Here is a 25832-nt window from a genome sequence, read left to right on the forward strand (position 1 = left end):
CTTGACTGCAGAAGTCATTACATTTATTCTGTTCTCTTTTCTTTTGGCGAGGCAGAGATAATTCTGCCTCAGAATGTGGGTGATGTCATTGCATCCTGGAAAAACTAAAGTAGAAAAGAGGAATGGCATGCCTACAGGACTCTTGCGCTAAGAACGATAATAATTATGGTTGGCATTATCCTAATTTTCAATGCTACGGGAGAAGATCCAATGTATCAGAAGCCAGTGGCCCAGCACGTCAAACATCTTGAATCCTCTTCTCCTAGCCGCTGTGGCTTCACGAGCTTCCTGAGAATCCATCCTGGCTACAGTCATCAGCTGTCCTGTGAACCTTTCCAGCTCATTCAGAGGGGAGGGGACACCATCTTGGACCAATGGAGAAATACAGGCAGATGCATAAAGACCTTCGCTCTCAACTTTGTAGCACAGACATTATTTAAAATCCTCAGAAGGTCCAGCTCCCGTTGCCAGCACCAATGGCTAATTCACTAACGTGTCCTTAAATTGGCCTTACCTCCTTCTCCACGTCACCCCCCACACACACACACACACACTTCCTGAAGTTTGTTCCTGGCTCTCTGTCCTCCCATAAATGACTTGCACAGAAGCCTAGGCCTCCAGCTGTATTCTGAGTGGCCCTCTGACAATTCTGTGCCTACAGATTAAAGTCTGGGAGTAACGGACATCATGAAGGGAGTGTGCCGACTTCTTTGAAAGGAGTCAGTGGTGTTTTTCTCACACTGACAGAACGAACATCATTTTATTTTAGGACTATGAACTTTTTGGCAATCTGGCTTTTAATGACTGACACATGAGTGTCATTGAGAGAAAAGTGTGCCTCAACGTATCCCCCTGAAGCCTTTGAAATCTGACCAAAAAAAGAACATATAAACACACAAAAATGTACCCCCCTCTACCCACCCACACATGGGGTTAACATCTAGAACATGCAAAGCATGTCTATTAAAATAAAGAGAAAATCCAACAGAAGGTGGGGCAGTTGATGGAGATAAATGTTTCTTATTTTTTGTTTATTTATTTTGGTGGGGGAGGGGCAGACAGAGAGGAGAGAGAGAATCCCAAGGACACTCCACGCTGTCAGCACAGAGCCTGATGCAGGGCTCCAACCCACAAACCTGAGACATGACCTGAGACAAAATTGATAGTTGGGTGCTTAACCTACCGAGCCATCCAGGCGCCCCAAAAATGGTTCTTAGAAGGGAAACCCAAATTGTTTGAATGGAAGGAATAGGCAGATTACACCTTTCCCCTGAGAAGACACCTGCATCCTAATCTTTGAAACTTGGAAATACGTTCCCTTTTGTGGCAATGGAGAATGAAGGTGGCTGGTAAATTCAGGTTGCTAGCCAGGTGATATTAAAATGAGATGGAGGGCACCTGGGTGGCTCAGTTGGTTGAGTGTCCCACATTGGCTCAAGTCATGTTCTCACAGTTCATGGGTTTGAGCCCTGTGTCGGACTCTGTGCTCACAGCTCAGAGCCTTCAGCTGTTTCGGATTCTGTGTCTCTCCCTGTCCCTCCTTGCTCACACTCTGTCTCTATCTCTCAAGAATAAATAAATACTAAAGAAAATTTTTTTAAAACAAGGAGATGGTCCTGGGTCATCCAGGTGCACCCAATGGAACCAAACTGGCTCATAGGAGTGGATGAGGAAGCAGAAGACACAGAACCAGAGAGGTGGCTGCCTAGCAAGGTTTGACCCAACATTGGTGGCTTGGAAGACAGGAGAAGAAGCCATGAGCCAAGATGTGCAGGCAGCCCCCAAGGTCACATGGACAGTCAGAAGGAGAGTGAGAGAAAGTGATGGCGACCTGAGGGAAAGAAACACTTCCCCTTGAACTTTTCAGGCAGTCTTACTTCCTTCGTATTTTCCTTATTTCTTATATTTTCTTATTTCTTGGATGTTAACACAGCGACGTGTCCCTGATGCATGACACACACCAGACCTGTTCTGGTCTTTCCCGTGGACGACAGGAAATACGGCCCAATCCTGCTTGGCTCAAAACAGCAGTCCTCAAACTGGGCACTGAACCCATTTTGGTTCAAAAGATGTCCCTTGGTTCCATTAAACGTTCACGGACAGACCTACCTCCTGCTGTGTACCTGTACCCTCCGGACATTCAGAGATGGCGCAAAAATAGTTAGCAGACCTCTGCCCACACGGATGCCACATACCCTTTGCCTGCTCTTCTCCCCGGGATATTTCTTCGTAGAAGAATTATTGCAGGGCCTCATGCCAATTGCAAAATGCTCACTTGGCAAACTCAGCATATTTCCCTCACGTAGTTCTATAGAAAAGGCACAGCGTTAGTTCCTACGTATTCCCCAGCTGCTCAAGGCTTGTCATGATGTAGGTCATTGGGTGGAGACTCCTGCTACCCTTGGTTTGCACCCAATCTTTCGTTTGGGTTGCATGTATGTCTTGGGGTGCCCCATGATTTTCTAGGTGGCTTCTGGGGAGTTGAACAGCTGGCATTCTGGAGGCTGGCATTGCACAGAAAAATAGTCACTGTTCCCCTTGGGAGGGAACCTTCAACTACAATGTACCTACTAACTATTCCTTCATAATTTCCATTTCCATTACAGCCCTCTTGAACAACTTAAATTCTGCCAGGGCCATTCATGCCTGAACGCACAGCCAGAAAACTGGGTTGGCTTCAAATAAAAGAAAATTACATTTTTTTTTTTTTTGGTTCTCGTAAAGCACGATGTATATGCTTTATTTCAGACGCATAAATTGATAGTCCCTATCTGCCGATGGGAAGACCCAACCTTCAAGATAACCAGTGAGCCCCGAATGCTTCATTGAGAAAGGATGTTGAGAAGCAAATCCTGGCGTGAGGTCTCTGAATGCACAAACACGTATTTATTCTAAACAAAATAGGGGCACCCGGGCGGCTCAGTCGGTTAAGCGTCCGACTTCAGCTCAGGTCATAATCTCACGGTTCGTGGGTTCGAGCCCCGCGTCGGGCTCTGTGCTGACAGCTCGGAGCCTGGAGCCTGTTTCCGATTCTGTGTCTCTCCCTCTCTCTGCCCCCGCCAAAACAAATAAATGTTAAAAAATTGAAAAAATAAACAAAATAATACACAGGAAACACAGGGATCTTTTCCTTAGCTTTCAAAAAGCTGCTATGCAACTAATTTCAGCCATCGATGGGCTAAGAACATATAAGCAAATAAGAAATTTTATTTCTTTTGCACGCCCGGGGATATTTGTTAACTGGGTCATTCCTGAGTTCAGCCCGTGAGCTGTGATTTCTGTCATTCGACTGAGCTTTTAACAACCAAAGCTAGAGAGACACACAGGCCATCTGGCTTCTGGATTCGCACACACTTTCCCTACATCAAGGTCATGCTCCCATGATACCCAGAGTCTCCCTCTCTGCAATTAATTTCCCCGCTCAGATTATATATACAGGTTATTGTTTCCATATGTGGAAAGTATGTATATTGTATCTGTATTCCTTCAAAAAAAAAAAAAAAAGATATCATTTTCCAGGTGTTTAATAGGTGGTTTGGCTCCAGGGTGGAGGTTTATGTATGAACATGTTACTTGCTTATTACTCGCTTCACAGCCCTGAGATGTTTAGTCTCCACTGGAAACTTACATAACATCACCGCTTGGCACGTGTCATTTAAGGATCTCAGATCAACACGGCTCAGTAAACAAAAGCAGTCCCTGCTCGATGCTCCTGAAGGACACGGGGGGAGGTGTATGTGGTTCATTCAGAACATGGGTCTCTTCCTCTAAGATCCTTATTCATATGCACTTAGCACTTTTCCTCTCGGACGGGGAGCCACAGGACCTCAGCTTGTGCTGTTAAATGCATGGGTTTCTGAAAAACCCGGTTATGCAGCCTGATTTGCAGTGAGTGCACCTTGAGATGCACCTTTAAAGAAAGGACGTCTGAAGGGAAAGCCGGTAAACTGGACGGAACCAAACTCAGATGTACATTGTCCCGTTGATGCAGATTAGCCAGAGGGCACGCATATGTGGGCAGAAGCCACACAGCACATGAATCCATCTTCAGGAAACATCTCAGATAGGTGAACACGTAGGGCACGAAAACTGAGGAGTCAGGGGCAGAGGCTGGAAGACCGGGTTGGAGACTGAGAATCCTACGGGTCTCCCTTGAGGGTGATGCAAACGGTTTGCAGCTGCCCAGTGGTGATGGCTGTACAAAATGCCCTAGATGTCCCCGGAAGGCAGGCTTCAAAGTGGCTTAAAACGATCCATTTTATAGAATGAGAGTTTTACCTTCATGCAGGAAAAGCGAAACTCCAAGAATTACCAAATGTCACACACAGCATCATGTCGAGAAGAAATATTTCTAAGAGATTAAGTTAAATTTGTGTTTTTTAAAATTTTTTTAATGTTTATTTATTTTTGAGAGAGAGAGAGAGAGTGCAAGCAGGGGAGGGACAGAGAGAGAGGGAGACACAGAATCCGAAGCAGCTCCAGGCTCTGAGCTGTCAGCACAGAGCCCGACGCAGGGCTTGAACCCATGAACTGCGAGATCATGACCTGAGCTGAAGTCGGACACTTAACCAACTGAGCCCCCAGGAGCCCCCAGATTAATCTAAATTAATGAAATCCTTCAGTTAGAATTAACTAAGTTAATTCTGGGTCCCTCAGAAGTTTAGGATAATCTCCTATTCCTTCACAGCTTTAAGTTTAAAGACAAAACATTCAGCTGTCTTTTTACAAAATCAGAGCACATTCCTAAACCAAAATTGCCTTTTGGTATAGAACTAAAAATGTATGTAGTAAGTAAAAAGACGCTAAACATTTCCTTTTATTTACTCTTCTGATCTTGCAGTCTTAAATGCCAGGCGTGACCGTTACTAATTTCTTTTAATTGATTTAACGTGTTTATGGAGAGTCAAGAATGTATTTATGAATCTATGCCATTTAAATATTGTAATTAATGAAAGAATAAGCATTAATGCCTATGTCTACCTTTATCGTGCTTATGCCCAAGAAATAAATGGGCAAACACTTGCCACTGACTATTACAATGGTAATCATTTTCAGGAAAAACTGAGGTTCACGGATACCTCCCTGTGCTTCATAATAATAATAATAAAACAGCATACCACTGAGAACAAAGCAAATATCGTTTTTCTTTGCTGTATTTTCTTACCAGTATAATACTGGCTTTGTGGATTTAGAAGCTGCTAAATCTATGTGATCATTTGTCCTGAATGACACCAAGGTTTTAAAAAAATTGGTTTTGTATTTGAACCCTGATTGTTTTATCATTGAAAACGTTTTTTAGGGATGCTCCGGTGGCTCAGTTGCTTAAGCGCTGACTTCAACTCAGGTCATGACCTTACAGTTTTCGAGTTCGAGCCCCGCGTCGGGCTCTGTGCTGACAGCTCAGAGCCTGGAGCCTGTTACAGATTCTGTGTCTCCCTCTCTCTCGTCCCTGCTCACATTCTGTCTCTCTCAAAAATAAAGAAATATTTTTAAAAAGGAAAATTTTTTAAATTTTATTTTAGAGAGACGGGGGCAGAAGGAGAAAGAGAGAGAATCCCAAGTAGGCTCGAGGGAGACCCCGTCCCTTGACCTGCCCCAAGCATGCCCAAAAGGCAGGTGAACGCACAGCAACATCTTCCCGCCACCCCACTGGGCATCGACCTTTCAGTTTATCTTGGACAAATTCTGGGCCTGGATGATGCCTGCCCACCTGTGCACCAATCATTTGCAGCCGGGAGTCGGGTGTTTTGATTGATGCAGAACATCCGACCGGGATTGACCTTGTCCGTGCCAGCCAGGCCCATCCTTCTTGAATGCACTTTTAGGATTCAGGGAAGAACAATTCCAAGGAAGGCCGTGTTTGTGCTGGGGCTGGAGTGTGCAAATCCCGAAAGGAAGAAGGGCCCTGGACCCAGAAACAAAAACACATGCACCCCACATCAATTTACAGTAAGTCAGGGGCTCACATGTGCAACCAGAAAACATGATCTGGGTTTTATTTCCTGAATTGCATTATTTCTATGATTGGTTTAAAAGCATGACATTTTAGGGTTGTTATACGGTGACTTATTACTCATATTGTCATTGTAATGCAACACATTTAACCCCTTACAGCATGGATGGCGAGTGTACAGGGCTGAACAGTGTCCCCTCAATATGTAGGTCCACCGGTAAACACACGGTGCTCCTTATTTGTAAGCAGGGTCACTGCAGGTGTGAGTTAAGATGAGAGCATCCGCGATGAGGGAGGCCCTGAATGCAACCGCAGGTGTTGTTATCAGAGACGGAGGAGAGGACGCAGACGCAGAGGAGAAGCCACGTGAAGACGGAGGCAGAGACGGGGGGACGCGGCCACGAGCCCGGGGACCCTGGGGCCCCAGGAGCTGGGAGAGGCGGGAAGGACCCTCCCCTGGGGCCTCAGGAGGGAGCTCGGCCCCGCCCCCTGCGTCTCAGCGGCCCCGCCCCCTGCATCTCAGAGGCTCCGCCCCCTGGATCTCAGCGGCCCCGCCCCGCCATCTCAGTGGTCCTGCCCCGCCTGCATCTCAGTGGCCCCGCCCCCATCTCAGCTGCCCCGCCCCGCCTGCATCTCAGTGGCCCCGCCCCATCTCAGTGGCCCCACCCTTGGATGTCAGCGGCCCCGCCCCCATCTCAGCTGCCCCGCCCCGCCTGCATCTCAGTGGCCCCGCCCCCTGGATGTCAGTGGTCCTGCCCCCTTGATGTCAGAGGCCCCGCCCCATCTCAGCGGCCCCGCCCCCATCTCAGCGGCTCCGCCCCATCTGGATCTCAGCGGCCCCGTCCCCCCATCTCAGTGGTCTTGCCCCGCCTGCCTCTCAGTGGTCCCGTCCCATCTCAGAGGCCCCGCCGCATCTCAGCGGCCCCGCCCCCATCTCAGCGGCCCCGCCCCCATCTCAGGAGTCCTGCCTCGCCTGCATCTCAGTGGCCCCGCCCCCATCTGAGAGGCCCAGCCCCCACCTCAGCGAGAGAATGACTTCCTGTAGTTTTAAGAGCCCTGGTTTATGGCACGAATGTGCTAAAGCCGCCCCAGGAAACTCCCGCAGAAGGTATCGGAGTCTGAAGCCTAATTAGAGATGGTTACCACACGACACAGTTTCTGTTTCAGCTAAATATTTTCTTAGCCTTTTTTTCCCCCCTTTGTAAGAATTCAGTGTCGTGTGTAGGCGTGTCATTTTCTCCTCCACAGATTTATATAATCCTCTGAGTCATGGGTTCCCTGCACTTTATTCACAAGTGACTTCTATTCACATCTTTTAGCACCACATTCCAAAGCACGGGAACAACTTCTTTGGATGTTGTTTCGATGCTGTGTTTTTGCTTGTTTGTTTTTCGTTCTGTTTTGTTTTTTGCGTGTTTGAGCTGTGCTGCTCAGAAGCACACACTGGCCTTTACGAACCGGGGAAATTAGCACATTTCTCTTCGCTCACATGCACAGTAGGGCCACTGGGCACAAGGAATCATTCTTGCTCCTAGGATTTCAAGATGACCTAAAGTGGCCCCGTCAGGCACCGTCTGTGCACTAATGAGGCTCCCCAACCCACTTCACAGAAGGGACACGTTACTAAAGAGTCAGGAGATGCACCTGGTGTCCTCCAAGCGTCCACAGGTGACGGGAATCCCCTGGGAAATGTCCTCAGGGGCCCCACCGAGCCTCAGCAGCCTTCACCCTCAGAAGGAGCTTTTTAACGGCATTCCTTCATTCTGGCTTCTAGGACAGCTTCCCCCGGGAACGCCCCAGAAGCTACTGGGTTTGCATTCCGAGAGCCAGCCTGCATGTACAAAAGTAGAGTCAGCATGAACTCGGGCCAAAATGAGTTGTCCAAAAAAAAAAAAAAAAAAAAAAATTTTTTTTTAAAGTCTTCACAACACTTTTTAGACTTTTGAATATTCATCCTTTGTAGGACGTCTTTGTCGAATGAATATTTTCATGTTGAGGTCCAGAGCCTCTGCGTTTTTTATTCTGGAAAGGGACGAGAGTCTCCACGTGTGCCAGACTGCTCTCCGGCCCTGAGGCCTTGGTCTGGCTCGTTTGCAAAGATAACTCGACCGTGCTCAGGAGGTCTGCGCTGTGCGTCTGACTTCCATCCCCCTTTCAGTGATGCTGCCGGGAAAATCTGGAAGCCTTTCTGCTCCAGCCGGCGAGGCAGGGGACTTCCGAATGCCCCGTGTATGAACAAACAAAGGAAAAAATGCCTCCTCCTTTTCACCGGGATTGCCAGGAGCCTGTGTTATCATGGAAGGTTCGACCCAGACACACGGGGACGAGTTTCCCACGGAACATTCCTCAGAGTCTGTCTCTGCTCACATAAAGATACACCCCGGCAGCGCCCCGGCCCCGCGCCCCGTGGGATTCCCCAGCTATGCAAGTAGACATTTCCTGTGTCGACTTTTTTCTCCGTCTCCTGGTCATTGTACAGGATTCAGGGTCAGCCCTTCCCGGGATTATGGAGTCTGGCAGCAGCTGCGGGGAAGGGGAGTCACGTGACTCAGAAGTGAGTTTGAAAATCCCTGTTAAGCAACGAGCCACGTCATTCGTTGGTAATGCACGGCCTCGCTTAGAATATTAAACTTTCCCATTCAAAAAGCCACAGCCCTGAAGAGCTTCACCTCAGGCGAGAAAGAGCCTATCCGTTCCCTGGGCTCCTGCGTTCTTTGGGGAAGGATTGGGGGAAAGGAACAGGAAACACACAAGAATGCAGTAAACATAAATGACGGTGGGTTTCCCCATCATAGGTATTGAGTACAGACATCCCACTGTGTCGCCCAGCACTGACGGGGGGGGGGGGGCGACCCCACAGTCCTTATTTTGCGTTTGGACAAGCTGATTTCAGGAAGGGCGAATGGCATATTCTAGGCTACGCGGCCAAGAAGCCAGCGGGCAGGAGGTGTGACTCGGCTACTAATCGCTCAACTACTAATCGCTCAACGGTTGTATCCTTCCTAGAAGACAGGCCCTAAGGGTCTGATGATAACACAGAGGAGACATACCGGTGGCGCGTCCCCCAAGGCAGAGGACTCCAGGGAATTTCCGAGCAATGAGCTTTTCTCATCTCTGTGTCCCTAAAGGAAGGGTTGGGTGGAGGGCAGGAGCCGGAGGCTGCAAAGCCATTAGGACTTCGGTCTGCACGCAGGAGCGCAGAGCATTGAATTTCGAGAGCAGACACATCTCACTGATGCCTTTTCCGGGCATGGCCTTTAAAGGAGCTGCGGGCCCCCAGCCTGTGACAGGGGCACTCGCCGGATCCCAAGAGCCACTGCCCCAGGAAATAATTCCCACCTTTCGGGGCTCACAGATGTCTTTCGTAGACCAAAGATCGCGGTGCCCTGTGCATCTGGTTTCCAGAACAGGCCCTCTCCGTGGGCCACACGTGGCTACCTGCTTGCCGAGACCTCACATGGCGGAGAGGCATCAGGAGCTCTGATGTCACTCTCTTCTTAACAGGGCACGAATCCCCTCCCCGTGACGTCACGGAAACCTCATCACCCCCCAAAGGGCCCGCCTGCTGATACCACCCCGTGGAGGGGTACAGCTTCTGCACAGGACTTCCGAGGGGACACAATCCCGTCCACAGCATCCCTACGGTCAAAATGCTGGCTCAGATGGGGACATGGAAAAGGGCTCGCTGGTAAAATCACGAGGTGCACAACTCATTCATCAAGACACATGCCGTTTGGTCACGAGGACGAATCCCACGGACTCCTGGCAATACGGACGTCCATATCTCTCCTTTGCCCCAAGCACGTTAGAAGGAGCTCCAAGTTCTCGTAGCTTCTCTTCCCTCCTCATGCTGCACATAGTGGAAGGCGATCAAACACTTGGCTTTAACTCAGCCGACATGCATTTCTAACTCTTCCGTATTCAAGGAACTGTGCAGGCGCCTGTGGTGATTCAACAATAACTAAAACATGGTTACTACCCGTGGACTTCACCCCGATGAAGCAAGGCAAGGCCAGTGTCCAAACCAAGGCATTAAACACACCGAAGCATTGATTTTTTTTTTTTTTTAAATTACAGGATCACTCAGAATCGTAATGCCGTATTCATGGATTTGTTGCTTAAGTTGTGGACTGACCTTTTCAATCTACGCATTCCTTGGCAGAACTGAACCTCATTCGCTCGCTCATTCCTTCTGTCCGGGGATCACCTTGGCCACCGAGTGTGACCTCATCTTCGGGCTGAGTCCAAATGTTACCACTGACTTAGAACCAGGGAAAGTACTTGGCCACAATGCGAGCAAAGGGCCACACGGATGGGCAGGAAATGGTATGACCTGCAAGTTGGGGAGGAGATTATCCTCGGAAGGGCAGTAAACGATGCACTGAACCAAGTACCTCAAGAAGAGACTGTGCACAGACACCGGGAAGAGACGAAGGCAGAATCGCTAGCATTTCTTCAAAATGGGAGACGCAAGGTGGCTGGGACAGGCTGGGAAGACCTTGGATTGTCATGTGTCACCTACGGGCAGCTGGGCAACCTTCCTACTTTGGGTGACCCACTGGAGACAGCACAGCGGGGATCGGTGCAGGGAGAGGCGGACAGGAGTCCCAGAGGCGAGAAATGAGCATCCTTCCCAAGGCAACCAGATACGTGGGTGTGAAGCCCTAACCATTGGGCCCAACCTTTCTTAGGAGCCGGAATCCACCAGACTCGGCCACCAGGTGACCGTGAGGCCCTCCCAACACAGCCACACGGGGAGGATGATGTGAGTTTCCAGTTCGGCCGAGTAGACGACGGCAATGCCGTTAACAAACACGAGATGTCCTGAGGACAAGATTGTTATAAATTCAGTGGGTGGGTTTTGGGCACCGCAGGGAAGCGAATGCCTAAAGCGAGTCCCGGAAAACGTCAACACTTATTACGGAAAAGTAAAGCTATAGAGCAAGTGGATCAAACCATTTATGATGCAGGGTGTACAGATGACCTGCTCTGTGGCCACCACCCCGGCCAGGGACAGGGGCACCTTGCGGACACTGTGTTTCTTAGGAGAAACGGAGGCAGCCGCACTCCATGCATCAGAAGCAAGTCAGCGTTATTGCTCGTTTGTCTTATGCAAAGGCTCCGCGCTCCTTGTCCATGAAAAGTCTCTATCGGGACCTCTGGAATGTTCCTTTCCTGGCTCTTGGCATTTGGACACCTATTTTTTTTTTTTTTTTTCTTCACAGAGGCTCTGTCTTTTCTTCGGGGCCTGGGGGCTGGGGACGGAGGTTGTCTCTACTGACAACTGCGCTCACCTGATCCCTTCCTAACTTTCTCGCTCCCGGTTCCCGCCCGGTTCCTTCTGCAAGCCGGGTGCCCTTCTCCGTCTCCATGTGGCTCACGGGCGCACCGCCCTCTCCAGCTTGGCTCTCGCGCCCCCTCCCCAGGTCGCCCACCCCCCTGCCCCCGCAGCCAGCACCGAGGCCCCCCCGCCCACCCCCCTGCCCCCACAGCCTGCTCGCGGGGGCGGGAGGAGCGCACTCCCACCTTCCCGGCTGCGGCCGCGAGAGGCGGGCGTCCAGGAGCCACCGGAGAGGCGGGAGGGCGTGGCCGCGGGTCTCACGTTGCACCCGGGCCCGCAGGAGGGGGCTCCCGTCCGCGCCCGGGTTCGGGGGAAGCCGCCAGAGCGAGCTCCGTCCCGCCGGAGGAGCCCACGCCGCGCGCCTTCCCCCTTCCCCGGAAGGAAAGGCCGCCTCCGGGTAGCCCCGCTCGGGACCGTCCCCGGCGCGCCCCCGGGCTCTCCCCTGCCCCCGCTGTCCCCGGACCCCGTGTCCTCGGTCCCCAAGCCGCCGCGCGCTGGGCCCCGGCCGCTCCCGCAGCCGGAGGGGGCGAGGCGCGATGAAGACGCGCGAGGAGGGCTGAGCGCAGCGCGCGCGCGGCCAGGGTCCCTGGGCTCGGGCCCGCGCCCCGTCTCCCCGGGGTGGGGCAGGGCAGGGTGGGGGTGGGCCGAGGCGTGGACTCGGGGAAGCCTCTCGGCGGCGACGCGAATAAAAGGGCGCCGGCTCTCCGCGCGGAGCTGGGAAGCGTCGCTGCGTCGCCCCCGGCCCGGGAAGGGCATGGCCCCGGCGGACCCCCGGCGGTGACTCGCGCGCCCCGGCCCCGCGGAAGCTCAGGGCGACTAGCTCCCGTGTGTCTCGGCTTCCGAAGGACAGGTGAGGACCCGGGGCGGCCTGGGCGCCCGGGGGGCGCGGGGACCGTTGCGCGGGTGCACTTGGCGCCCGGCCAAGGGTGGGGGTGAGGACGGGGACGCAGAGGCGCATGGCACCGGGCCTGCCACTGCGCTCGGGGGAACAGACAGGCTGCATGTGGCGGAGGGTCCGCGTGTCCTTACCTCTCCGCGCCCTTCCCGGGCAGCCTCGCACCTAACCATCCCTGGTGTCCAGGGAGGCGCGGTGGGACCCCCGAGGGAACCCGAGGCCTCCTGGCGTGGGAGGGTCAGCAGACCCGCGGAGCCTCCCCGGACGTGCTAAAGTCCATCCCCCCCCCCCCCCCGCCCCCCGCCGCCTCCTCTAACCCTGGAGACGGGGGACCCTCGGCCCCCGGAAACTGGCCAAGTCATCGCCCTGGAAAGACGGCTCCTTCTGCGCGGGTCCCCGCGAGGCCACCCTAGCCGCGTTCTGGGAAACCCCGTCTTTTCCTTGCAGGGGCGCTGGAGGCTGGCCAGTCTGTCCGCCGGGGCCCAGCCTCCCCGGGCAGCCCCGCCGGCTCAGGCTCAGGGCGCCTCCCCGCGCGCGGCGCCAGGCCCGGGCTTCCCCGGGACGCGCGCCCTGGGTGTCCGCGGAGGACCCGGCGGGAGCCCAGGCCGCAGACAAGGGGTCGCCCGCGGGCACAGCGCGCGTTCCGGGCGCGGGCGGCGGGGAGGCTGCTGCAGCGGAGGCTGAGCCTCGCCCTGGAGAGGCTGCCTGGGCGCCAGCTCGACGCTCTCAGGCTGAAGACAGGATCCATCTGGAGGTTATTTTAAGGACGGAAAAGCTGGGGATTCCTAGCCTGTGTGAGCGGATCCGAGAGCAGCACTTAGCGCGTCTCTGTCGTGCACGTTACTTCCCACGTGTATTACTGTTTTGAAATAAACTTGTTGCAAGAGAGGAGAAACTTAGAAGACGATGAGACGGTGTCCAAAGCGTGGACAAAAGTAATAATACATAACCACGCATATTCTAAACGAGGAAGCCGATGCAGCCCAGTATCTGAAATATATGAGCATTTCCATTTTTGCGCGCTTGGCCTCAGTGATATCCTTTCTTTGCCTGGACATATTTCATGGGACAATTCCTTCCCTCTTTATCTAATGTCAGATGTTACAAACCTCTTCCCCAATAGCACACTCACTCACCCACAGAGAGTGGAATAAATTTTGCCTCGGGGAGCGCGCACTCTTTAAACACTTTAAGAGGATGCATTGAACACTTGAAGGAATGTGGGGATATGAAAGGGATATTCTAATAACGACCTTGTTGAGAAGTTTATTTTTGCTCAAATATGTACAATATAGAATGGCTCGGAATGAACATCGGGGGTGGATACTTGATCAGGTCCTTGATTACTGTAGAAACATAATAATAATGTATTATTATGTGTAAACCTTTATATTATAGTTACTTTAATTACTTCCCTTATTATTATAGAAGAAACTATATGTTATAGTTACTTTAATCAGATGCTTTATGATAGAAACAGTATAATAATATATGTTGTATTATTATATATAAAACTATATATTACAGTTACTTTAATCAGTTCCTTTATATTATAGAGCCATTATCATATATAATATTATATGTAAAACTATATATTGTAGGTATTTTAACCAGATACTTTATTATGGAAAGATAATATATATTCTATATATAAAGCTGTATATTATATTTAAATGAGGTGCTTTATTATTATAGAAACAGCAACGTATCTCTCCTCTCTCTGTATGGATATACAGCTATATACACGAATATCTATGCGCTTCCATTTATGAAGACGTATGTATCAGTATTTTTGTGGGTCTGTCCGCTCCATACTCTCGCTCGCCATAGCGTGAGCTTTCCAAACGGTAGCGTCGAGAGTTGAGGTGACCTCAAAGGTGACCTTCGAAGTCACGGATTCTAGTTCACAGGGAGAGATCAGAAACACACGTTTCGAGTTTCCGGGCTCCCATATCTCGCGTCAGCAAAGACTCCATGGGATGGAGCCTCGGGAAGCCCCAGGCCGTCGTGCACCCTGCGAAGAACGTTCGCGAAACACGTACGCGCTCCCTGACAGTAAACTGCCGTCTTTCTGTGGTCCCATCGCAGGTGCACAGGGTCAAGGGCGCATCGGGACACGATGCCATCCCCGCGGGCTCCGTGGCCGGCGCTGTCCGTGGTGCTGATTCTTCTCTGGGGCCGCCCACCGGCCGCGCTCCTCTGTCCGCACCCTTGCGCCTGCTACGTCCCCAGCGAAGTCCACTGCACGTTCCGGTCCTTGGCTTCTGTGCCCGCCGGGATCTCTGACCACGTGGAAAGAATCAATCTGGGGTTCGTACCGCCTCTTCCCTTGCGCGTTTGGCTGTGGCTTTCCATGCGTGGGTGTGCGTTTACGACGCTGTAGATGCGCACGACTTTCTGTGTCGCCCTATCCAGCATTGCGTCCCTCTCTGTGGGCAGAATCGCGGTGAGGCACTGTCACCACTAAATGCAGGCCTTTGGGGGTGATTATCTGAGTTTATGCATCAACTAGCACCGCTATCGTATGAGTTAAGAACCAACCATCCTGATCAGCTTCAGTGTATCGACAGATTTCCCTCGGTAACGATCGTCTACTACGCAGTGGGTACTAATGCATCTGATGCACCCGTCAATATATAAACGTTACTTAAATTTTTTTAATGTTTTTTTTTATTTATTTATTCCTAGGAGAGAGAGAGAGAGACAGCGTGAGCAGGGGAGGGTCAGAGAGAGAGGGAGTCACAGACTGAAACAGGCTCCAGGCTCTGAGCTGGCAGTCAGCACAGAGCCCGAAGCGGGGCTCGAACCCACGAACCGTGAGATCATGACCTGAGCGAAAGCCGGACGCTCAACCGACTGAGCCACCCAGGCGCCCCTAAACCCTACTTAAATAGACTTCAGAAACTACTAAAAGTACTTTAAAGAATCTATTGGACATTTCTGACATTCTGTAACTTACCTGGATGGTGCAGTTTTGCTCTTGGGGAAATAAAAATGGTTCTGGTCGCTTTTGCCTATTTAAAATGTGAATATTTTTTAGCGACGTTTTCATGCACCATTTCAGGTAAATTTATATTTATATAGATTTATATTTATATAGATATAGGTATAGACATATTTTTGTAGTTAAAAATATTTCGTGTGCATAAATGCTTCTATACATAAATATTAGTTGCTATAAGTTGCAGATACTCATGTGCAACGTATTTATTTATTTATTTATTTTCATGTTGATTTCTTTTTGAGAGAGAGAGAGAGACAGAGTGCAAGCAGGGGAGGGGGAGAAAGGGAGAGAGACACAGAATCCAAATCAGGGTCCAGACTCTGAGCCGTCAGCACAGAGCCCCACACGGGGCTCGAACTCATGAAATGTGAGGTCATGACCTGAGCCAAAGTTGTATGCTTAATCGACTGAGCCACCCACATGCCCCATGTGCAATTTAAATAATAAACAACTATTTGGATTTCCTCAGCAAATATATAAGCTATTCTCTACCACCTACAAAGCAACAAAATAAGTTAGGCTTTCATGACTAGCCACTGGCCAGATGTTTTAAATGAAATGAAACGGCCAATGAACAAATAATTGTAAACGTGCTCGAACATCTTATAGCACAGACTCAAAACAAAATCTTATATTTGTAAAGTCCTGTAACAGAAAAACAGAACGAGAAGTTAAGATGGCAAGATAGAAAATCCCTAATCGAAGGCAGTAGGCCATTAAATAATTTTCTCAGTAAGATCTTGACAGATCTTATGATTTGAGTATCTGAAAATCCAACCAGAATCATGATAACTCAGGAGGGGAAGTAGTTCAGCTTTGCCAGAAGAGGGGATTTAATTTTTTTTTTAATGTTTTTAAAAATTTATTCTTGAGAGAGACAGAGAGACAGAGTGCAAGCAAGGGAGGGGCAGAGAGAGAGTGAGACACAGAATCCGAAGCAGCTCCAAGCTCTGAGCTAGCTGTCAGCACAGAGCCCGACGCGGGGCTTGAACCCACGAACTGTGAGATTGTGACCTGAGCTGAAGTTGGATGCTTAATTGACTGAGCCACCCAGGCACCTCCCGCCCCCCACCTCCCGTCGCCTTTGAAGAGGGGATTTTAGTAGCTAACCCAGTTTCCCTCTGACAGCCTTACCATTTGCCAAATGGGAGAGAGAAGAGGAAGACCAGGGACCATTGATATGAATCAGGGCAGAATGAGCCATGCTTTGTAGAAAGGAAAATGGACTTTTCTGTGACTTCTCTCCTCTCTCGCGCATCCTGGTGTGCAAAATGGGGCCGTTGCTGTCTTTGTCAGTATATGGCCCCACTTGCTGTGACTAGCCACCTCGTCCCTCCAGCCCGACCCCTTGGCAGTGCACAGAGTTGGACGGGGTGTCCCCCAGGCCTTCATGCAGCCCCCCAGAGAGCACACGGATGATGATGGTGGAAGAGACCAGCTTGCTGCCGTGCTTCCTACCTAAAAGGCATGCATGAGCCACCTGCTGTATACCGCAGCTCTGGGCTGTGAGGTTGGGGCCCATGCCACATGTCTCCTCCCACAAGGTGAACTACACTGTGGTTTTATACAGACAACATCAGTGCACCATGACCTGTGAAGGTGTATTTATCTCATTTACAATTTCCGCGGCCTTTTCCCCCTACTCATCTTGACATTGACGTATTTTGTACACGAGGAACTTAGCTTCTCAATTAGAGCACAGTTTCTGGTGGCTTCATGTTGACCAACTTTATTTTTTTTAACTTGATTTGTTTTGAGAGAGAGCAAGAGAGAGTGAACAGGAGCAGGGGAGGGGCAGAGAGAGAGGGAGGGAGAGAATCCCAAGCAGCCTCCGCGCTGTCGGCACAGAGCCTGACGCGGGGCTGGAACTCGTGAACTGTGAGATCGTGACCTGAACCCAGAATCAAGGGCCAGACGCTTCATGGACTCAGCCACCCAGCTGCCCCATTTTAACTGACTCTATATGGTAAAGACTATAAATTACGGTGTCTCAAAAGGTTTGCCACTGGAGCAGCGCATAGATATCAAGATGTGCCTTTTCCTGTTGGTGGCAATAATATTTTGAGATGGTTTTGTGTAATATTAAAGAAAAGACAAAACAGTTAAGATATAGTTTCACTGCAGCCAGGTATATAACTTCCATCTAGTTAAATTGGTAATAGGAATCAATATGCCATCTTTTTAAGTCACTCTATTTTAAAAAAATGTTGATGTATTTATTTTGAGAGAAAGGGTACACATGATCAGGGAGGAGGAGAGAGACAGGGAGAGAGAGAGAATTCCAGGCAGGCTCCATGCTGTCAGCGTGGACCTCAATGGCAGGGCTTGAACCCATGAAATATGAGATCCTGAACCTCAGCCACAATCCAGAAGCAGACACTTAGCCAACTGAGCCACCCAGGTGCCCATTAAATCACTCTTGTATCCCAGCACTTTCTCTGAACATCAGTCTCCAAGTAGATGATGTTCGTGTCACTGTGGATTTTGTTGGGGGAGAAGGAAAGAAAGAAGCAAGAGCAATGTCTCACAGACAGGACTCAGGGTCTGATTTGTGTTTTAGCCATCTGGAAGGAGAGCGTACGCTCTAGGAATGAGGGATTCTTGGCAAAGCACCACTAAATCTTCCGTTCCCACACAGATGTTTTTCAGGGTGTTCGGTCAGCATTGAAAGAGAGATCTGCCATTTCCTGTTTGGACAGCCCCAGAGATTTTCCAAAAATTACTTCCTAAGCACTTTTTAAAAATGTTTCTATTTATTTATTTATTTATTTATTTATTATTTATTTATTTATGAGAGAGAGACAGAGACAGAGAGCAGGAGAGGGGCGGAGAGAGGGAGACACAGAATCGGAAGCAGACTCCAGGCTCTGAGCTGTCAGCACAGAGCCCAACATGCGACTCATACTCATGAACCGTTGAGGTCGTGACCTGAGCTCAAGTCGGACGCTTAACTGACGGAGCTCCCCAGTCGCCGACTCGTACTCATGAACCGTTGAGGTCGTGACCTGAGCTCAAGTCGGACACTTAACAGACGGAGCCCCCCAGTCGCCCCTCATTTCAATCCTTTGTCTCATTCTCTTCCTCGACTTCCACACTGACTCCCCCAGGACCCTGCTGGTTTTTAGACGGGCACACAGAAGACTCATCTGCATGCATTGTGTACTCAGAGGGAAGAAAATGCCTCCTCCAGTTGACATTCAGGCAATTCTCTTGGCTTTTGTCTGTCCCCAGAGACTCTCCCCTTTCATAGCTCTGGTACCAACACCACTGCATCGGTGGCTATTGGATGCCTCTCAAAACCAAGTGCCAAGATGATACAGAAAGACGGCTTCCTGAGCTGTGTGCCCACCATCCTCGACTCGGAGGGATTTACGCTGCTCTGTACTCAGCCACATTCCTTCCCTTTGGTGCCTTCTCCACTTTGGTGTCCACCATTACTTGGAAATCTAGTTGGAAGCAAGAATTTTTCTCAACAAACACACAAGACGCTCGTGAGCATAGCACACCTTGGATTGAATGGTGCTAAAGAACCCCAACATCTTTCTGGCTTGTTTCAGACATTGACCCTTTGACCCTCACCTCCTCTGTCTTCAAGACCTGCCTCCTCCTCCTGGCCTTTCTACTCTTCTTACCTTTGAGGTCTTAGACGATTTTATTTACTCACTCTATATGCACTAGAGCATTCTTGTCTTCACACATAACTTAGTTTATGTCACTCCATTGTTTAAAACCTTCCAATCGTTTCCTGTTGGAACAAACCATCGTCCTTCCCTTGACCTCCCAGCTCCCAGACAGCCTGGCACCTGCCGGCCTTACCTACCTCACCTGATACCGTTCTCCCACTTAGCTACTGTTTCCAGGCAAACCTCAGGCACCAGGAAAAGGAAAGGAGCTTAGATCTTGGCACTCATTCCCTGGTAGTCTTGCCATCCCAGACAGACTTCACTGTAGAACACTAACGACTAAGTGAATGAGGCAGCGCTCAGTTCGTAGACAATCCAGCCTTGGGTTAGACTGGTTTTGCCACATCCATCCAGTTGGCATGTGGGATCACTATTTCCAATTTGCAAAGGATAATTCATTGTTGGGGGATTGCTATCTTTTGCATGGTGTAGAGCAGGATTCTTGATCTCTTCCCACTTAGACGTCCATGGCATCACGCCCTTCTCCCAGTTGTGATCACCAAAAATGACCCCAGATATTGCCAAATGTCACCTGGGGGCAAAACTACCCCAGTTTAGACCACTACCCTAGATTGATAGACTATAGATAGATAGATAGATGGATAGATGATGGATGGATCGATGAATTGATGGATAGGTAGATGATGGATGGGTGAATGGATGGATGAATAGATGATAGATAGATAGATGATAGATAGATAGATAGATAGATAGATAGATGCTGGATCGATGGATAGATGGATAGTTAGATAGATCGATATGATGGATGGATGGATGGATGGATGGATAGATGATAGATGATAGATAGATAGGTAGATAGGTAGATAGATAACATGATAGATGTTAGATTGATGGATGAATGGCTAGATGGATACATATATAGATAGATGATGGATGGATGGATGGATGGAGAGATGGATAAATATATAGACAGATGATGGATGGATGCATGCATGAATTGATAGATGATGGATGCATAGATAGATGGATGGATGAATAAATAGATACATAGATGATGGATGGATTGATGGATCGATGGATAGGTAGATGATGGGTGGAAGGATGTATGAATGAATGGATGGATGAATAGATAGATTAGTGGATAGGTAGATGTTGTATGGATGGATAGATGGATAGTTAGACTGATATGATGGATGGATGGTTAGATGGATGGATAGAGAGATAATGGATGGATGGATAGATAGATCAACTGACAGCATCTTTTCTGCTTGGACAGTTTCTAAATCCAACACTCTTGATATTAGGGACTGAGCCATGTTGGTGGGAGGCCATCCTGTGCATTGTAGGATGCTCAGCAGCACCCATGGTCTCTACCCACCAGATGCCGCTAACACACCTCCACTCAGCTGTGACACCCAAACATGTCTCTGGACACTGTCCAGTATCTGTATCATATAGTCCAGAAGGGGGAACCTTTCTATGTAATTGTCCATTGACTCTGTGAGTTAAATGACAAACAGGAGCCACGATTACTTTTTACTCTATTTTTACCTGTGCATCATTTCAAAACCCTATTGCATTTTCCTAATGAGACAGGATACATTTCATTCCATCTGATGCTTCCTTTGCTTAAGTGGGTCTTATAAAACAATGCAATGTTTGAAGTAGCTTTTAGTAGATCTCCATGCAATCAAGGTGAGTGATTTTGCTGATGGAAGTTGTATTTCCTGGAATTCATAGCTGAAAAGTGATGCTTCCTCAGGCTGGCTCTTCGAGGCATCATTGGCCAGATCTTGACTTCAAAATCAGGGTCTGATTATAAATCCACTATAAGAATGGGGCACCTGAGTGGCTCAGTCACTTAAGCTTCAGACTCTTGATTTTGACTCAGGTCACGATCTCACAGTTGGTGATTTCAAGCCCTGAATCGGGCCCTGGGTTGGCAGTGCAGACCGTGCTTGGGATTCTTTTTCTCTTTCTTTCTCTCTCTGCCCCCCGCCCCGCTCAGGTGCTCTCTCTCTCTCCCAAAATAGATAATCATTAAAAAAATATTTTTTAAAGGAAAGAAATTGGACCTAGAATCGTCTGTTATATTAAACTGGGAGCACTTTACTATCACTGTCTTACACATCTATTTCCTTTTATTTAGGTGTTATGGAAAAGCCATAAATAACATCAGGCTAGATGTGTTGTATTTCAGCAGAAGTAGTGACACAAAGTAACTGCCCGCCAATTTATTTTAGAATCCCTTCTCTAGGTATTGACTGGGATTCCCTTGTGCCATGCATAAGGTAGCAATGAGGAATTTTCTTTTTTCTTTTTTTTTTTAAACTTTATGATGTTTTCTATTGTTGGGGGCAAGAGACAGAGAGTGAGCAAGGAAGGGGCAGATAGAGAGGGAGACATAGAATCTGAATCAGGCTCCAGGCTCTGAGCTGTCAGCACAGAGCCCGACGCGGGACTCGAACTCACGAACCGTGAGATCATAACCTGAGCCGATGTCGGACGCTTAACAGACTGAGCCACCCAGGCGCCCCAGCAATGAGGAATTTTCAAATTGGTCAAGAAAACATCTTTACCGATGTTGATGCAAAACAAAAGCCAAAAACACACCAGAATGTTTACAATTCATTTAGAGAGTCCATCAGAAATGGCCACCGGTCCTTGTGAAGTAGGGTGCTGGTGTTTGGCCCTCGGCTCTTTAATTTAGTCCTTTGTAGCCTGGGGCACCTCCTTCTCTCCTTACTTGACACAAAGCTACTTCTCAAGCTGGGGTTCCTTGGCATTCATGCTGATTCTTTGCATTCAATGACCCGAGCGTCATTCATCATCACTGACGCTTTCCAGTGGAAGTTTCCAAGGAGGGGCCACTTGGGCCAGCTTCCTTTAGAATCTAATTCCTACTTGTGTCCCTAAAATCACCTCTAGCTGCATGATTAGCATATCCGTAGTCAAAATACCCAACGAACATTCCTGAACGGAGTGAATCTTTCCCAGATGGAGTTTCAGTATTCACGGTTTCTTATTCCAATTATTTTTTTTCTTCCCCTTAGATTTAATAGTATACAGGCTTTGTCAGAAACCTCGTTTGCGGGACTGAGCAAGTTGGAGCTCCTTATGATTCATGGCAACGACATCCCCAATATCCCCGACGGGGCTTTAAGAGACCTCAGCTCCCTCCAGGTAAACCCGGGCTTTTACGAGCATCAGTCATTGCGTCATTGCGGCCCGTGTGACCGTTAACGAAGAGGGGAAATGACACAGCGCTCCCTAACGATGAATAAAATTACAAATTCTTTTTTGTCGTTAAAAACCAGCTTAATGTCATTACCTCTCTGCTCTTTCTTCTGGTTTCTGTCCCTGCTTGTGACTTTGTAAATTATAACCAGGCTTCCCACCTTCCCGCCCCCCCCCCCCGCCCCTGCCTTCGTAGGTTTTCAAGTTCAGCTACAATAAGCTTCGCGTGATTACAGCGCAGACCTTGCAGGGTCTATGGAGCTTAATGAGGCTGCACATCGACCACAACAAGATCGAATTCATTCACCCGCAAGCGTTCGACGGCTTAACGTCCTTGAGGCTGCTCCACTTGGAAGGGAATCTGCTGCATCAACTCCACCCTGGCACATTCTCCACGTTCACGTTTCTGGATTATTTCAGACTCTCCACCATCAGACACCTCTACCTGGCAGACAACATGATTACGACTCTCCCCACAGGGATGCTGCAGAACATGCCTCTTCTGGAAAATCTTTACCTGCACGGCAACCCCTGGTTGTGTGACTGCAAGATGAAGTGGCTTCTGGAGTGGGATGCCGGATCCAAAGGTAGGAGGCGAGCCGGGCGGACGTGGTTCCCCCCTGCGCGTTGCTTGCCTTTCCGGAGAGCTTACGTCCCCTAGCGTTCTGCCATCGTTTGATCTTGCCGAGGGCACGTGGCCAGATCGGCGCGGTGGGAGACTTCCGTGGGCACGGAGACCACGATGTGCATGTCAAGGCGTCCCTGTTCATCATTCACATGGTCATGCCCTTCCATAAAATGTGAAGCCAACGATCATTCAGCTTTATATGGTTGAGTGGGGTTGTCCTAAATTGAATATCTGGAGGGTTCCATGCAGCGTTGGGTTACATCGAAATGGGGGACTTTCTGTACATCCGTGCTATATGAGGAGGTGTTCAACGATGCTTGGAAAAGGGAAGGCTGTCGGTGTCTATGACGCATTTCTCTTAAGAATGGGTGACACGCGTGTTCTGCACAGATCCAGACAACAAAACACGGGAGTGGCGTGTAGAAGCTGCAAGAAAGATTTTCTTGAAGTTTATTTATTTATTTTGAGAGACAGAGAGAGAGCCAAAAAGACCAATGGGCAGGGAGGGGCAGAGAGAGAGAGAGAGAGAGAAAATCCCAAGCAGACTCCACACTGTGAGCGCAAGAGCTCGATTATGGGCTCAAATTCACAAATTGTGATATCATGACCTAAGCCCAGATTAAGAGCCAGACGCCTAAGTGACAGAGCCACCCAGGCGCCCCAAGAAAGTAGATTTTGATTCAAAATAAGGAAGATTTTATTTCTTCATCTTTCTTTTACCCCCCTTCCTCAAGCCCCACCTTGAATCTCATCCTCGATCCCCTTGGGTTTACCAAATCGTGGGTCTGTTGTCCACCGTCACAGCCTCCAGCCTGAATCCAGCTACTGTTTTCTCTCTCTAGGAGGAGAATTGGGCATTCCTGGCAGCACTTTCTGCAGCCTTGGTCACCCCTCCTTCAATAGACCCCACTGGTTTCCTCCACACCCGTGCTCCCACCTACCACCCACCCTCCTGTGATGCGCGTGTTCCCCTCCACGTCACCCTCTTGCAGCCACAATGCTCTACCTTTGGCTCCCTGCACCTCCCAAACTTATTTCCAAATCAGTGGCCTTGGACCTGTGGACACAACGTACCTTCTAGATGTTCAGGGGGATGCTTTATCTTCTGCTCTCAAATCCTTGTTAACACATCATCTTTGAGAGGTCTTGCTCTCTTCAATTTCTACTTAGCGTCTTGGCCGCGCCCATCTGGGACCTTCCTTCACACATACCTTAAATCACAATTTCCTGCGTGTGCTTTCACTTGCTGGGCGACTCTCCTCTCTGGATTGACTGATGGACCTGGGCCCTCCACCTTCACTTTGACATCCGATTTGCTTACTCTAGAAATGGGTGCGGGAAGACCGAGATAGGCCTGCTTCTTAATACTCTTAACTAGAAAACCCATATGTCACCTCCATTTGTAGTTCATTGCTGGGAAATAGTCCCCAAACCCCACTGGGTACAAGGGGGGCTGAAAATCATTTTGAGTACACATTTACCAGCAAAACATTGGATTATGGAAGTAAAAATATGATGTTTTCTTGCACAGAGAGCCGTCTTGGCCATTCTGGAAATACATGTGTGTGTTTTAGGTGTGCATGTGTATACATGTATGTCTCTGAATATTTTGTGTGTGTATGTGTATACACATATGTCTGTGTATATTTGTGTGTGTGTGCACAAGTACATCTGTATAATTTATGTGTGTGTTCTATACATGTATGTCTGTGTATATTTGTGCGTGTACATAAGTATGCCTATATATTTTGTGTGTATATATTTTGTGTGTGCATGTGTATGCATCATGTCTGTGTATATTTTGTGTGTGTGTGTACACAAGTATGTCTGTATATTTTGTGTGTGGATGTGTATACATCCATGTCTGTGTGTATTTTGTGTGTGCGTGAGTGTGTACACATGCATGTCTGTGTATATGTTGTGTGTGCATACGTGTCTCTCTGTGTGTGTATGCACCCTATGTACCCATCTGTGTTTGCGTGTGTTGGGTGAGGTAGTGAGCCAATTGTATCTGCACGTTGAGGTGTTTACTCTGAAAGCCGCACAGAAAACTGTGTCCAGAGAGGACAAGCAGATCTTGTGAAACCAGTTAGGAGGTTTATCATTCTCTGTGTCATAGATGACAGCCCTTTGGCTGCTTTCCTCCCAGTGGTGATAGAAAGAAGTGGGCAGGTATCAAGAAAACTGTCAAAAGGCACAGCAGTCTCCTCCTTCCCCTGACGCGAAGTAGTATCACACCATTTACTGCTAGAGAAAAAGCCTCTAGGTTCGGGGTGGGTAGAATCCATATCAATGTCACCTGGAGGAGACTTTGTGACTTTGAAAAAGAGGTGTCAAGTAGGAAAGTGGGTGTGGACTTTGTAAACTGTGTGTTCACTGGAGAAGCATGTCGGCAGCCGTCATTGAATATGGATGGTGACGAAAGCCATACGTGTAGGTGAGGCCATGGATGACCGGGCAGAGCAAGATGGAAGGGGGCCAGGACCAAGTCCAGAAACTCTCCATCACCACTGAGTCTGTGGGCAGAGAAGGACGAAGCAGTGAAAGAGGCAGACCAGGGGCCAGATACAGAGAACATTCTGGAACACTTGATGTCCAGGAAGACAAGAGTAGAATGTGAATGCAAAGGGTAAACACTGCCTGAAATGAAAAATTACAGGGGTCCCTGCGTGGCTCAGTCACCTCAGCATCTGACTTTTAATTTCAGCTCAGGTCATGACCTCACAGTTCGTAAGATCAAGCCCTGAGTCAGGCTCCACACTGAGTCTACTTCGTATTTTCCTCTCTCTCTCACTCTCTCTGCTCCTCCCCCATTAAAAAAAGAAAAATTTTGGCAACAGAAAAAGAATATAAAAGATAGATATGATGTGATTCATGGCAAAAGTGGGTCCTTTAACCGGGAACTCTTTTCATGGGTTACGTTTGTTTATATAGATTCTCCTGGACCTTCAGAGAAGGTAAGTTTGTATAATGTGTGTGAACAGAGTTCCTTTTAAATTTTTTTTAATGTTTTATTTATTTCTAGGAGAGAGAGAGAGACAGCGTGAGCAGGGGAGGGTCAGAGAGAGAGGGAGACACAGAATCTGAAGCAGGCTCCAGGCTCTGAGCTGGCAGTCAGCACAGAGCCCGA

General features: G+C 49.0%; 1 protein-coding gene across 1 annotated transcript in view; it reads left to right on the plus strand.

The window, feature by feature from the left end:
* Positions 1–11975: 11975 nt before the first annotated feature.
* MXRA5 (matrix remodeling associated 5) overlaps positions 11976–25832 on the plus strand; it is a 29844-nt gene continuing 15987 nt past the window's right edge. The window contains exons 1-4 of the mRNA XM_039245328.1: positions 11976–12144; positions 14278–14499; positions 21891–22020; positions 22271–22661. Of these exons, the coding sequence (XP_039101259.1) occupies positions 14309–14499; positions 21891–22020; positions 22271–22661 (712 nt within the window). The 5' untranslated portion in view covers positions 11976–12144; positions 14278–14308. The remainder of the gene's footprint in view (positions 12145–14277; positions 14500–21890; positions 22021–22270; positions 22662–25832) is intronic.

Source organism: Hyaena hyaena, unplaced genomic scaffold (assembly GCF_003009895.1).
Source record: "Hyaena hyaena isolate Hyena2069 unplaced genomic scaffold, ASM300989v1 scaffold_259, whole genome shotgun sequence".
Taxonomy (NCBI): Eukaryota; Metazoa; Chordata; class Mammalia; order Carnivora; family Hyaenidae; genus Hyaena; species Hyaena hyaena.